Here is a 16,387-nt window from a genome sequence, read left to right on the forward strand (position 1 = left end):
CAACTATCGAAGAAAAACATGATTCCAAAGAACTGAAAAGTACCATAAATTGGAGCATCTCTAATCTGCAAATTTGAACTTTGAAATGCTTACAAAACCTGAAACTTTGTGAGTACCAAAATGATACCACAAGCAGACAATTTCACACCTGACCCACCCCCACCCCCGACATGGCAGGTCTCAGTCAAAATGCAGACATACTAAGATAATATACAAAATGATCTTCAGGAGAAAAAGTAGGCCTGATTCTCCATCATGTTGACTTAGAAACTGACTTCCTCAATAAGACTTCTAAAAGTGCAAGAAGTAAAATCAAGATTCAATAAATGGAATGGTATCAAACTGAAAAACCTTCACAGAAAAGGAAACAATCAAGAATTTGAACAAAGATCCTACAGAATGGGAGAAAATCTTTACCACCTGTACACCAGATAAGGCATTGATTTCCAGGATATACAAAGAACTCAAAAAAACTTAACACCAGAAAAACAAATAACCCAATTAATAAATAGGCAAAGAAACTGAACAAACACTTCAACAAGAAGCATTATGAATAGTCAAAAAATATATGAAAAACTTGTTCAACATCTCCAGCAATTAGAGAAATACAAATTAAAAACTACACTGAGATTCCATCTTATTCCAATCAGAATGGAAAATATAAAGGATAAAAGTAACAATAGATGTTGGTGAGGGTACGGAGAGAAAGGTACTCTCATACATTGTTGTTGGGACTGCAAATTGGTGCATCCACTCTGGAAAGCAGTATGGAGATTTCCTCAGAAAACTTGAAATAGAACCACCATTTGACCCACTTATCCCACTCCTTGGTCTATACCCAAAGGACTTAAAAACAGCATACTACAGTGACACAGCCACATCAATATTTACAGCAGCTCAACACACAATAGCTAAGGTATGGAAACAACATAGGTGTCCATCAACAGATGAATGGATAAAGTAAATGTGGTCTATATACATAATGGAATATTACTCAGCCATAAAGAATGAAATAATGGTATTTGCTGGTAAATGGATGGAACTAGAGACTATCACGATAAGTGAAATAAGTCAATCCCCAAAAAACAAAGGCCAAATGTTTCCTCTGATTTATGGATGCTAACCCCAAACAAGGGAGGTTGGGGAGGGGAATAATAGAAATCCATTGGATTAGACAAAGGGAAGGGCAGGAAAAGGAATAGGAAAAACAGTAGAATTAATCGGACATACCTTTCCTAGCCTGGTATTTGAATACATGACCAGGGTAACTCCGCATCGTGTACAACCACAAAAATGGGATCCTAAATAGAATAAATTATACTCTATGTATGTATAATTTGCCAAAATACATTCTACTGCCATGTATAACTAAAAAGAACAAATAAAAAATAAACAAAATGATCTTCAGGCTATGTAAGAAATGTATAAATATACATCATAAATGAATTTGGTGTTTAGACTTGGGCCCCATTTCAAAGATATTTCATTATGTATATGCAAATATTCTAAAATCTGGGGAAAAAATCCAACACATTTCTAGTCTCAAGTATTGTGGATAGGGATACATAATCTGTAGGTTAAATAATTAAACTGCTAGTAAATCAGAGTTCCAGATAGTTGATAACAAACCATTATGATTATATGATGTCAATTTCAATTCTAGTGAAAAAACTACACTAAAAATATTTACTTGGAATTCCAAATTTAAACAGACATTTGATCCATTCAATTTTCTTCCTGTGGACAATCTTTTGGACTAGGTCTTCAATAAAAACACAAAACTAAATATGAGTGATTAAATTACAATATCTGGGGCTAGGGTTGTAGCTCAGTGGTATAGCACTTTCCTAGCACATGTGAGGCAGTAGGTTTGATCCTCAGAACCACATAAAAAAATAAATAAATAGAATAAAGCTACTAAGTATGTCTACAACTAAAATTTTTTTTTTAATTACTATGACTTAGCCAGATGTGGTGGTGCACACCTGTAATCCCAGCAACTCAGGAAGTTGAGGCAGGAGAATCGCCAAGTCAAAGCCAGCATCAGCTTTGTGAAACCTTCAATGACTCAATGAGATTCTGCTTCAAAAAATAAAAAGGGCTGGGGACATGGCTCCGAGATAGAGGATCCCTTGGTTCAATACCCAGTACTGAAAAAAAATCACAAAAAATTACAATGTCTTCAATTGCTGAAAGATATAAATCGTGTATTTTATTGTGTTGTCCCATATTTTTATGGTTGCATTATGGTTATATATAATGGTGGGATTCACTGTTACATATTCATAATGCTCACAAGAGAACGATATATTTTGAACTTTATCATCCCCCAGTATTTCCCCTTTCCCTTCCCTCCTCCCTGCTCCCTTTCCTCCACTCTACTGATCTCCCGTCAATTTTCACCAGTCCTGTATGTTAAAAGTAGAACATGTTTTCATCACATCTAAATATATAATTACGATTAGTTGGGGTTGGAGCTGTAGCTCAGTGGCAGAGAACCTGCCTACCACATGTGAGGCACTGGATTTGATCCCCAGCACCACATAAAAATAAATAAAATAAAGGCATGCTGTCCATCTACAACTACAAAACATTTTTTAAAATATTTTTTTAGTTGTAGATGGACACAATACTTTTACTTATTTATTTATTTTTATGTGGTGCTGAAACTCGAACCCAGTGCCTCACACATGCGAGGCAAACTCTCTGCCACTGAGCCACAATCCCAGTGCCCGCCCCCACAAATTTTTTTAAGTAAAAAAAAAAAAAAAAGAATTTATTTTAAGTAAAAAAAATTTTTTTAAAAAGATTAGTGAAATAAGTTGAGCTACAACATGAATTCTATATTATTTATATTGCTAAGAAAATAATTTAAAACACTTCAAATGTGACATGAAAAAAGTAGAGGGACCTGAGTCATCCAGAAAGGAAAAGAATGAACAATTACACAATTCTTTAGAGGTTAATTTTAAAAAGGAAAATAATAACAGTGTTAAGGTCCTTTAAATTATCTGTAGAAAAAGTAAAAAAGATGACGGTATCTTAAGTCAAGTTTCAGTGTACATCTTTCATGCAAGCTTCTCTTAGGATTTCTTGTGTCTAAAATGGGTCCATGGGGAAACAAGAAGAAGAAACTCTGTGATTGTGTTCTGATGCAATAGGGGAGAGGCCTATCTAACACTGAATTTGAGGAAAATGATGGCTGTGTCCCAATTCTGATGGCAATATCCCTGTCAGGAACATAAAAGTAAATTGGTTACAATTTTTAGTTTCACTACATCTAATTTTCTTAATGAAATTATTAAGTTATGAAATCATAAACTAAGCATTTTATTGTAAATTTAAATTACAGTTTGTTCAGTTCAAAAGGAAAAAATAAATAAGCTTATGTAACCTAGTAATAGCAACATGAACTCTGGATCCTTCAATGTTCCACTTACAAATTACTTAAGGACTGTGATACAGCAGTTTGTTTACTTGAGTAATTGCACATTCCTCTCAAATAAATTATACTGTGAAAAGGGACCAGGAAATGAAGCAAATATCTGGATGTTAGTCTACAGCAATCCTGACAATTCTACTGTATCTTCTAGATTCTCACTACTGTTTAGCAAAGAATGGTCCACTGAGAATCTAGATTTAATGCTTCTCTCTTCTTCAACTATTTCTTTAGTTTTGTAAGAAATTCTACTTAAGCTAAAAAGACGTTGGGCAAGGCCTAAAGGGCAGACTTCATATGTGAATGACTGTATGCATGACAATAAGAATTTTTTAAAAACACAGTTTCATTTCCAGCACTTGCCACCAACATGTTTTTGTGACACCAGACATGACAATTTCTAAAGAACTCGGTTTTTGCCATCTGAAAAATAAGGGTATTAGAGCACAGAAACAACCAAGGTCATTTCCAATTAAATACTTATATGTTTATGTAAGTAGATGAATGAGTAATAGAGAAATCCATCCGAGTATAGACACAGGTATGCGTATAGAAATAGAAAATGGCAAGGCAGGCAGGGGTTTCAGCTCAGTGGTACAGTGCTTTCCTAGCATGTGAGAAGCCCTGAGTCAGATTCCCTGTACTACAAAAACACAAAACAAAAAAAGAAAATGTGGGGGGTAATGTTTACAATTAAGAGTTTCCCTTTGGGCTGGGGTTGTTTGTGGCTCAACAGTAGAGTGCTTGTTTAGCAAGTGTGAGGCACTATGTTTGATTAATAAATAAAATAAAGGTCCATCAACTGATAAAAAAACTTTTTAAAAATAAAAGAATTTCCCTTCACATACTAGGTTTAAACTTAGGATTAAGAGGGGCTCCGAAGACCCACAAGACTCATTCAATTCCCTGGCACCCTCCTTTTATGCTGCCACTATTATCATGTCCACAAGCAGTACGATCTAATAGTGTGTGCTCCTACCAACAAATCAGTCACTGTAGATCAGCTGGTATATTTTCTACAAAAAGCCAGACAGTGAATATTTTAGGTTTTACAAGGTTATACAGTCTCTGACACAATAAATCAGCTCTGCTGTCTGAGTGTGACAGCAGCTATAGACTATACATAAGCTAATGGGCGTTATGGCTCTGTTCTAATAAAACTTTATTTACAAGAAACAGGCTACAGGACAGGTCTGGCACACAGGCTGCATAGTGTGCTGACTCCAAGTCTAGATCACATGAAGAAACAAGATAGTATAAACCAGTTAAAATATAAAGAGACATAGTTTCAGAAGAGAAAGTATTAAAAAGAAAAAAAAAATCAGTCCCCTTAAATTTCTCAGAATAGTGAGAAAAAAATAGCTTGAGTATAAGAAAGAGCGTGATACAACAGAAAGTACCTACAATAGGTTTTCAATACATACAAGATGTTTGATAAAATACAGGTTTCCTCTCCCTTGCCAACAATGCCATCCATTGAGACAATTCTTGCTGCCAAACTTCACTTATTCTGGCCCTCTGACAAGAGCTAGTTCTTGATTGTTCTAGATTCTGGCAAATTTCTCCTGGTACCACTGTATCAAGCTTTTAGTGCTATTTCATTTCATTTCATTTTTTCTGCATTAATACAAAGGCATAACTTCAAAACCTTAGCCGACCTGAGCACAAAATGTCAGTACTGCTATTCTGTGCTCAGGAAAAGATGGTAAGGAATACAGACAAGAAAGAGGAGACTAGAGACAGAGAAGGTTCAGGGGGAGGACAGGTAGTATTACTTCTCTTTTCCAGACTCTAAAAAAGAGACAGGTGCTGACTTACTATTAATTTAAATTAAAATGCTGTCTACTTTAGTGGGAACAAAGAACACTTAACTTTATGCAAAGTGCTCCCTAATTAAAGTACTCAGGAAAAACCTCAGCAAGCTTTATTCTGACAATTTTATCTGATCACTCTGCTTCTAGCTGTGAAAGTGACTGATGTTTTTGAAATTCCCAAGGAGCTTCTACCAGTAACCATGGTTACTGCTTCAAAACAATACCTAAAAAATGAATAACAATCTGAGAAGAAAAACATTTTTTCTTGCATTTCATCAAATGAAGCTATAGAAACAAGACAGGGTGATGGTTGGGCAGAGTTTTCAAGATCATGATTCTCTACACAGTCATTGGAGTACTTGATCTGTCTCACAGGTCTGGTACCCTCAAAACCTAATTCAGTCACTTATAATGGACAGTATCTTATGAACGCAACAATATTCTTGTCAGGAAATCACTGAATTTGCTTCCTAACATAGAAGTTTACTTGGAAAAAACAAATTCAGAGCACCATGTTGCTTAGTAAGTACTATACAAATCTGAGTGGTACCTATAATTTTAATAGAAAGCTGCCCAAGTCATTCTCGTCAACAGTCGGTTTTTCAAAAGGTTTTCATCAAATGTTCCTCTTTTCAAACTCACTGCAGTCTTTTGAGTTGCTAATAATTCATCCATTTAGTTTCAGAAGAGAAAGTATTAAAAAATGGACAAAACTCATCCTTAATACAGAACTTATAATCTAATGGAGAAAGGACACATTAAATACACAATTACAAACTGTGTTAACAGGCTACAAAGAAAAAATAAAAAGGTGTTTACTAGTATATCAAGAAAAACTTCTTTGAGCCAGATATAAGTATATCAATAAAAACTTCTTTGAGCCAGTAGTGCATGACTATGATACCAGCTACTTGGAGGCTGAGAAAAGAGGATCACAAGTTCCAAGGTAGCCAGGGCAACTTAGAACCTTTCTCAAATAAAGTAAAAAATGGGCTGGGGATGCAGTTCAGTATACAGTGCCCATGGGTTCAATCACCAGTACCAAGAGAGGCGGCCGAGAATAAAGGGCGAGCTTCTTTATTATATGAAGACTAATGCTAACAGCCATTGATGCTGGGTAATGGATATATAGGACTCATCATATTCTTCTGTGTATGTTTAGAAACTCTCAAAATAAGTTTAAAAATAAAGAAAATAAGAAGAGAACTGAAAGACAATTATGTGGTCAACAAGCAAAGCACGACAGGAAAGAGCAGATACATCCATCCAGAGAATTACAGATCTCCTAATTCCAAGTTTTACATGAGCAGAAAAAAACAAGGAAGTACAGCAAGGGCTGGAGGAAATGAGCAACAGCATAAACACACAGTAAGATGGAACTACACATAGATGTCAATCCTCCCCCAAACACATCTTAAACTCAATATGATTCTAATTAAAATCCTTCATATACTTCTTTATTTACTTTGGAGGTTTGTGCTGAGGATTGAACCCAGGGTCTCTTTCATGTTAGGCAAGCACTTTACCTCTAAGCTACATTCCCAACCATCTTAATTTATGAGACAGGGTCTCACTCAGTTGCCCAGTCTGGCCTTCACCCTCCTGAGTAGCTGGGTTTATAGGTATGCGCCATTGTGCCTGGTGTTCATATATTTAATTTTTAACTTGATGAATACATTCTAAAGTTAATCTGTAAGAATTAATACCAAAGAATAAGACAAAAACTTTTTTAAAAAATATTTATTTTTTAATTTTAGGCGGACACAATATCTTTATTTTTATAAGGATCAAACCCAGTGCCTCATGCATACTAGGCAAGCACTCTACCACTAAGCCACAACCCCAGCCCAAGACAAACACTTTTGAAAGACCAATAAGCCTTTCAAGCTATAATAACACTGAAGCCGTATGATAGTTATGCAGTGATAAAGAATTAGATGAAAGGAACATTAGTACAGACAAATATCAGAGGGTAAAAGAAACATTCAAGGGCTGAAGTTATGGCTCAGTGGTAGAGCACTTGCCTAGCATGTCTGAGGCCCTGGGTTTGATCCTTAGCACTGCATATAAATAAACAAAAGAAACAAACAAATAAATAATACATTGATACCTAAAAAATATTTATAAAAAATTCAATAAATACTATCAGAAATAATTATTTATTTTAGGAGAAATAAATTTCTACATAACATCAATTATAAAAATTATGAATTATTCATTTAAAAATTTTCAAAAAGAATGAAACATAGTCAATAAACGTGAAAAAAAGTCAAATGGCTAGAACTTAAATGACATTCCTTTTTTAATCTTTTAGATTCCCAATATGTTCAAAAAATGTGAATATATATGTCTGTCTGCATTCACTGGAACATGCTAAATGTTTAGCTATTTTTACACTAAAAAGGGAAATTTAGAGGAAATAATAAATTTAAATATTGAACATTTCAAAACGTCTACACATAAAAATCAAAAAAGGCATAGAAAGGGTAAATACATTTGCAAAATCATAAAAAGTTAATAATCCAAATATATTTAAAATTCATAAATGATATAAAAATTGATAAGGCTCCCATTGGTAAGCAGAGAGAAGACCCTAAATACAACAAAGAAACCAATTAAAACAAAATACCAATGTGTACAATTTAGGAAATGCTGGAATGGAAGAACTCAATGTGATAATGTGGGGACAAGCATGCTCACTTGGTGACGGTGAAGAAAAGCTGAAACCTCCACATGAGGGAACAATTTGACATGAAGGAGTTAAAACCTTAAAAAATGTCAATGTCCTCTGAAGAAATTATTACAATGTGGGAAAATATTAAATTCTGGCCTTACGTTTGGTGGCTGTGTTACTCAATAAGTTCATACCATTTGTGTGTGTGTGTGTGTGTGTGTGTGTGTGGCAGATAACACAATACCTTTATTTATTTATTTTTCTGTGGTGCTGAGGATGGAACTCAGTGCCTCACATGTGCTAGGCAAGCACTCTACCACTGAGCTATTAACTCCAGCCTCAAGTCTCATACCATTTGAACACAGTTTCTTCATTGCAAAGCATGAACATCAGCTGCTAATTCAGAGTTGCTATGATACTTTAAAAAGTAACAAACCATATAAAAATATCTTAAAAACTGCAGAGCAGATGTTTGACCCAAGGCCTGTGAACTCTAGAGGATTTCAATAGTTTTAGGTCTGTGACTGGACATATGTGAATGATTGTAAAAAGATCAACAGTTTTCAGTACACCCTAAAGAGGTACTAGACTCAAAAGAAAATCAAAAGCTACCAGGCATAGAGCAAATCAAAAGTGCAGCTGTTCTTCCCAGTGTCCACCTTGTTGCCTAGCACAGTACAGGCCCAAATTAGGTGTTTACTATAAAATCCAGGTAGCATTTAAGATGATGAAACTTACACTGTTTGTTTCTATACCCCTCAAAGAGTATCTAGTGATTTCTTGGGGGATTAATCCATTCTCTGATATAGTTGTAAAGAGAATCTAAATTAGAGCTGGGGCTGTAGCTCAGTGGCAGAGCGCTTGCCTAGCATAGGTAAGGCACTGGGTTCAATCCTTAGTACTACATAAAAATAAACAAATAAAATACATGCATTCTGCTCATTTACAACTACAATTTTTTTTTAAAAAAAAGAAGAGAATCTGAATTAGAAAAACAATATGACAATCAGACATACATGGATCAGTCATATGAAACTAAAGTAACATAATTTAGAAAATGAGGAGAGGTAGTAAACAAGTTTAATATATTTAAAGTACTATTCTTAATTCATTACAATGTGTATAACTAGTTTAATCCCTATCACCACAAAACAAACAAAAAATACGTAAATAATATATAAACACCTTGGGACATTTCTCTTAAAGCAAACAAAAATTAGAGATTTTATATATATATACTTTCAATAAAATGGAAAATAGAAAATTATCATTCTTTCCATTAAACATTTTTTAAGATTAATTTAGAAACTTCCATCTCTAGGTGATAAGCCACATTTTCATTAAAAAAAAAAAAAAAGTCCTAAAAATGAGCCACAGTGAAAAAAATTCTACCCAATCAAGCATATGCAAACAGACTAACTGGGAATTTTAATTTTAATTATAATGAAAACAAAGCAATTAAAATTGAAAGTACTTGATAACCTCTTTCTGGAAAGGTAAAACAGATGGACTTTTCGCTAAGTAAAACTAAAAACCCTGGATATTATATGTAACATACTTAAGAAAATTAAAGGTAGAGAGAAGAATGGACCTCAGAATCCAGGAAAACAACAAGGTAGTAAGTTCTGTGAGTTTTCTTTTGTACCTTCTATACATTAGACTTGGAATTGAAGAAGCTGGTAGCCTGGAAACACCAAAAATGCCACCCCATTTCAACCAAAAAAACAACAACAAGCATACAAACACAAAAACAAATTCTTTCTTTCGCTAGTCAAAAGATCCGAAAAGAGACTACCTAGACAAAAGCTGTAATACTCAGCCAAACATCGTAAAAGAACAAAACAGAACTGTGGCCCTCTCCTAACAACAAAGGGGAAGGGGGAACCTGGCTTGAAGTACCCTTGAGTCAGCTCCAAGAGGCACCCCATTCTCCCTATCACAGTGGTCAGAGAAATCCAGCAGGAAGCAGTCCCTAACAGCTAAGATCTTTGCTTCCAGTAAAGATCACGTGCACACTCCGACTTCTACCTGGAAGTACGGAGGTGCCCTTCCCTTCTCTGCCAGGGTCTGATACCAGAGGTGGCCTAGCTAAGAGACCATTCACTTCTTCACAATAAACCAATAGAACTAAAACCTGATAGAACTAAAACGAGAACTAGACACATTCACAATTATAATCTGAGACATACTGTGGAAGCCATGTGGGGAATAACCTGAGGTACTCCTGTCCTTCTATCCAAGGAGGAGTCACTGAAGGCCAGAACTCCCATTCCTGATTAGCAGTACGGAGGAATCAATCCTCAACTTGAAGTGTCAAGAAAGACAAAGTGGAGAACCTGGACTTCTGCCCACAGGGCAGAAATGAGGCCCATACATCCTACCTTCCAATGATGAAGCCGTGCCAGAGGAAGCCAGCTATATCAGGACATTTAAATAAATTACAGAATCCCAGAACATAATACCCCAAATGTCCAGGTAACAGATGAAAATCATTCATCATACCAAAAACCAAGAATATCTCAAACTGAATGAAAAAAGACAATCTGCAGATACTAATACCAAGATGATAGGATGCTAAAATTATCTGAAAAGGATTTTTCTAAGCAGTCATGACAAAAATGACTCAACGAGTAATTACATACATACTTGAAACAAAGAATAAAAATAAAAAAGCCTCAAAATAAAAGATATATAGAAGATATAGCAAATAAAGAAAAGATATAAAGGACCACCAAATAGATATTTCAGAACTGAAAAACACAATAGCTAAAATAAAGGCTCATGGATAAATGTAATAGTAGAATGGAGGGCACAAAAGAGTGAATAGCTGAATTAAGAAGATAACAATAAAAACGATCAAATTTGAACAACAAAGAGAAAATAGATTGGACTACAACAGAAGAAATAAGCCAGGGCTGAAAAAAAAGTTTTCAAAGTACTCTAAGAAATAAATGCTTATCATTTCCAAATTGGGTAAAACACTTAAGTTTATAGATTCAAAAAGTCAAGTGAACTGTAAACAGGATAAACCCAAAGAAATCCACACAGTTAAATTTCTAAAAACTAAAAACAGAGAAAAACTTAATGAAGAGGGCTGGGGATGTAGCTCAATGGAAGAGCACTTGCCTCGCATGCGTGGAACACTGGGTTTGATCCTCAGCACCACGCAAATACATAAAATAAAGGTATTGTGTCCATCTACAACTAAAAATGAAGAAGAACAATGTTTTACCTTCAGGAGAAAAACAATTCACATGACCACACATTTCTCCTCAGAAACCAAGTGGGAAGCGCAGGAAGTGGCACACGGTTTTTTCAATGAAGTCCACAGTTGATTATCTCTGTTTCTTTATGTGTTTTTTTTCCTCCTCTTTTTCTTGACATTTGGTATGCCTGGAATTTGGGGACTGAATGTAAGATACTCTCATAAAAATGATAGAGGATGTGAATATTATCTTCTAGAGAAGAGTTTTAGTTTCTGGTTGGCAGTAAGAGCTAATCCAGAGGTTAGGCTAATTTGAATTGAAGCTCATTTTCAATCTTCTTAAATCCTGTTCTACTTCTTAAAACCTGGTCCACTTCCTTTTACTAGATTTAATTGTTCAGAGATTTCTCCCTGAAAGACTCCTCTGCCTCTACCTCAATGAGATTGCTAAAAACTCGGCTTAGTCATCAGCCTCCAAGCAGTCACTCTCTGCTCAACTTTTCCACCTATTGACTTGTACTTCTTATTAAACTCTGAAAGTCTGTAGGCGAAACATGGTTCAGAATCTGGGGTTCAAATCTGTATGACTGTTTTCCCTTTAGGATTTTGGCCACTCCAGTTCCAGATGCCTTGGTAACCCTGGATTCCAACAGTCCTCATCTGCGACCAGTATCTGTTCAACTTCCCCACCTCTTGGTGGTATTATCTAAAAAGAGGTAAAAAGGCCTCCAGAGACAATTGATATGACTTTCTCATTGATAAAAATAAAAACTCTCAGCAGTTAGAAACAAAAAAGAACTTCCCTACCTTTTTCTTAAAATAATCAGAAACCCATGGTAAACACTATACTTAGTAATAGTAAGTGTATTCTCATGTATGTTAAGAAAAATAATGAAGAAAATCATTTGTGCCACTCAACATAGCATTAGAAGCCCTAACCAATGCAATAAATCAAGAAAAGAAAAAAAAAAAAAAAAAACATACTAACCCTGAAAAGGAAAAATCTCCAAAGTGTTTTTCATATAATATAAACATCTATCCCTACAAATAGAGAAAATCAGATAAAACACTAGTAAAATTAGCATGAATGCCCAAATGATGTCAAGAAATAAAAGACAGGTCCCTATACTTCTGGATTAGTGGAGGGGGTGAGAAAAATAGGTAATAATTAGCATAATAAATACATACATTATTTGGTCTAATATATATTATAAATGCTATGAAAATATAAAATAAAGCAGAGTAAGGGGAAATCAGTACTAGAAAGGTATACACTACAATTCTCTTTTTACATGAGAATCATTCCTTCCCAGAATACACAAAAATAAAAGTCATCTAGGAATAATAAACTTTTTGCAGCTTTCAAATAGAAAACTCTATAGAAGAGCTGGAAATAGTAGCACACACCAATACTACTGACCACTTGGGAGTCCAATGTAGGAGGATCTCAAGATGGAGTTCAGCCTGGACAATGTAGCAAGACCCTCTCTCAAAAATAAATAAATGAACGAATGAATAAATAAATAAACAGGGCTGAGAGTATGGTGCAGTGGTAGATCACTTTCCCAGCATATGTGAGACCCTGGGTTTAGTCTTCAGTACTAAAAAAAAAAATGAAAAGAAAGAAAGAGAAAGTCTCCAGAAGAATATAATTCTCTAAAACTAATGGAGAAAAAGTCAATATACGTAATCAGGATATTAATTCTCCCCATAATAAGGATATTAGCAGATTCTTCATCTCTTATGAAGCTTATGAAGGTTAGAAATATAGAGAAAAGACATACATGTATATACATATAAATGTAAATTAAAAAGCACACTTCGAAAAAGAACAAAGTAGGGTTATTAGTACTATCAAAACGATTTAATGCTACAGTAAATGAAAGTTGGTAGTAATAGTATACTAATACAAAAGCAGATTAATGGAACAGAAATTATAGAAAAAGACACCTGTAAATATGGAAACTTAATAGAGAGCTTGCTTATGATACTAGTGGAAAGAGAGACTACTGAATAAATGATGCTAAGACAACTACCAAGCCAAATGAATAAAAGTGAATGAGATCATAATTCACACCATCCAAAAGAAAAAAAAGTCAGGTGGAGTAAATACCTCGACATGAAAATCAAATCTTAGGAAATTAGGAAAAAAGTAGAAGTGAGAGGTTGGAAATTGTTTCAATGAGGACAAAGTTTCAGTTTTGCAAGATAAAATTCTGAAGATTTTGTTGCTTAATAGTATGAATATATATAAGTGAATAAGTTTGTGTGTCAGAGTAAATAAACTAAAAAGGTACACATATGATATAAAGGAAAAGACTGAATATGATATTTTATAATCTCTACAGATATACCAAAAGATAATATAATCAAAATGAAAGACTAGCCATAAAACTAAAAGAAAATATTTGATATCATGTAACAGAAAAAAAGGATAAATAATCAAAAGATCTAAAGAAATTCTATAAATTAATAAGAAAAACGTTCAATATCCAAAAGGAAACAAGACAAAGGATATGTGTGAACAGGCAATTCCCACTAGAGAAAATGCAAATGATTATAAAATATAGAAAAAAAAATAGGCAAAATAATTAACTAGTAATTGGTAAAACTAAGATTAAAGACAAAAGATATTTTCCACTAGTCAGATTAAAAAAAATTTGTGAAAGCTGGGTGACAAAAGTTTACTATGTAAACTGATACAACAGTTCTGGAAGAAAAAGTGGCAATACTTCCAAATTAGAAAGGCACACATCACTATGTGCCTCCTCACAGATGATAACACTTTCCATAAAATACTTTTGACAAGAAGAAAAAAAATCAAACCTGAATCTCACCAAGCTCTATACTCAAACTAAACACATATAGAAAATCACAAAGAACAGAGGAGTTGGGGTTGTGACTCAGTGGTAAAGGTAGCATATGTAAGGTACTGAGTTCAATTCTCAGCATTGTATATAATAGATAGATAGATAAAGGTCCATCAACAAATAATAAAAATTTTAAAAAATAACAAAGAATGAAAAACATGCCAAACAATTCTATGGGGATATAGTAAGCAAGGGCCATAGGGTACAAAAGTCTTCAGGACAAATCAGCCTGTCTCTTCAACGATGCACTGCAAAAATTTAAAAAACAGAAAAAGTATATCAACTAATCACAATGTAAACCTTAGTTGAATCTCAGTTCAAAACAAATAAAATGAAAAAAAACAGACCAAAAGTGTTTTTGACATTAAAACAATTGAAAACTTGAACAATGAATATTTAGTGATATGAAATAATTACCATTAATTCCAAGTGTGATAATATTGGGATTCTGCTCAAAAAAAAAGAAGAACCTATCTTCTCTAAGTCTATAGTGAAATATTCACAGATCAATTGATATGATGATTTGTTTCAAAATATGAGAGGGTAGACAGTGAGAAGGATACACATAAAAACAATATTGGTAATGAATTGATAACTGTTGAAGCTAAAGTAGTTCATTATTTTATTTTGTCTACTTTGACCTATGTTTGATATTTTCCACAATAAAACCTACTTAAAATGTATATACCATATGACTCAGCACTTCCACTTATCTTTATCTACCCTGAAGAATCTCTTATGTGTGTACATGAGAAGACACATGCAAAGGTACTCCTTTCTTCACTGTAATTTTAAAAAATTATAAATTATCAGCACTAACTATAGTACATCTACAGCATAAAATGCAATGCCGAAACTGAAAGCAACAACAAAAACAGATCTGCACATACTAACTCCAAATGTGTTATAGAGAAAAAATCATTACCAAACTATAGGACATTTATAAATAATAACCCACCCAATACTATGTTTCCTACAAGTATGTATGTATATTCACATGTGTGTATGGATATGTGTACATATATGTGTGTATATACCTATCTATAAATAGATGGGAAAAAAACTGAAAAGAGAGACACCAAATGTTCAACACTGGTTACCTATGGGAGAATGGGAAAGAAGCAGGACTGTGCGAGTGCCCAAAAAGGACTTTAGTTTTATCTTGTTCATATTTCAAAAAGGAGAATTACTTCTGTAGGTCAAATTATTTTCACACAAAATTAATTCACAGGGCTGGGGCTGGGGCTCAGCAGCAGAGCGCTCGCCTTGCACATGTGAGACCCTGGGTTCGATCCTCAGCACCACATGAAAATAAATAAGTGTAATAAAGGTATTATGTCCAACTACAATAAAAAATAAATATTTTTTAAAAAAATCAATTCACACTTTTGCTGTCTTTGCAAATCCAAGTATCTCTCTTTTGGTCTTTTTTGAATTTTATATGGAAATAGAAAAAAAAACTGTCTCCTATAAAATTAACCCCATAACATCCCCTTCTCTATATTAAAAACCCAGAATTTATAGTCATGAATGTTACGAAGGGGCGGGGGTCAGATACTAAGTTGAACCACATGAAAATGCCAATATCCTATCAGTTTTGCCTTCATAAAAATGGTGACTTCATGAAGTTTGACTAAAAGATTTTCTGATAGCCATACTATTATTGCTGGAAATTCTTTACTTCAGAAGTATAATAAACTCTTTAAATTTTACTTAAAAGATAAAGTGCGTGAAAATTTATCACAGGTAGCTATTAGAAGGTTAGATTACATACAATATGTCCTAATTTCACCTGACCAGTTGTCAACAATATAATTCCAACTTTTCTACATCTTCTTCAAATTCTATCCTCTTCCTTCACACACTGATAAGGGCTGGATATAGAGCTCAATGGTAGAGCACTTGCCTAGCATGTGTGAGGTTGTGGGCTCAATCCCAGCACTGCAAATAACAATAATCAAATGAATACCAATATCTCTTGAACATAGGTAATATTCTTTAATAATTACCCGACTGAAACCAGAAGTTTGTCATTTTCATCTCAATCTTAATAGATAATCAATTGATAAAGCTTTATAATTATCAGTATCAGCTTCTTCAACTTTCCACTCATTTTTACAAAATAAGTATAATGATATTCTAAGAACTATGTACATAATATCTTAAAAGACGACAGTACTTTTGAAAACAAATATTGACTAGACACATCTAGGTGATATGTTGGTTATTGAATCTCGTTTATTTATTTTAAAAAGCAGGAATATAAAGAACAAAACAACAACAAAACCTAATCCATATTTTTTAAAGTAAAAAAAAGCAGAAACAAAGAATTACTATAATTATAATTATTCGTGTCAGTTGGGTACAGTGGTTCATGCCTGTAAC

General features: G+C 33.9%; 1 protein-coding gene across 7 annotated transcripts in view; it reads right to left on the bottom strand.

Moving 5' to 3' along the window:
• Window positions 1-16,387, bottom strand: part of Ncoa1 (nuclear receptor coactivator 1) — a 193,551-nt gene that overhangs the window by 146,642 nt on the left and 30,522 nt on the right. For 5 of the 7 annotated variants that reach the window (XM_048804735.1, XM_015479920.2, XM_048804732.1 and 2 more), the window contains exon 1: window positions 11,160-11,320. The exons of the other annotated variants lie outside the window; for them this stretch is intronic. In XM_048804735.1, the coding sequence (XP_048660692.1) occupies window positions 11,160-11,193 (34 nt within the window). In that variant the 5' untranslated portion in view covers window positions 11,194-11,320. Of the gene's footprint in view, window positions 1-11,159; window positions 11,321-16,387 lie in introns of those variants that run through there. 7 annotated transcript variants of the gene reach the window in all.

This window comes from Marmota marmota, unplaced genomic scaffold (genome assembly GCF_001458135.2).
Source record: "Marmota marmota marmota unplaced genomic scaffold, marMar, whole genome shotgun sequence".
NCBI classification, from domain to species: Eukaryota; Metazoa; Chordata; class Mammalia; order Rodentia; family Sciuridae; genus Marmota; species Marmota marmota.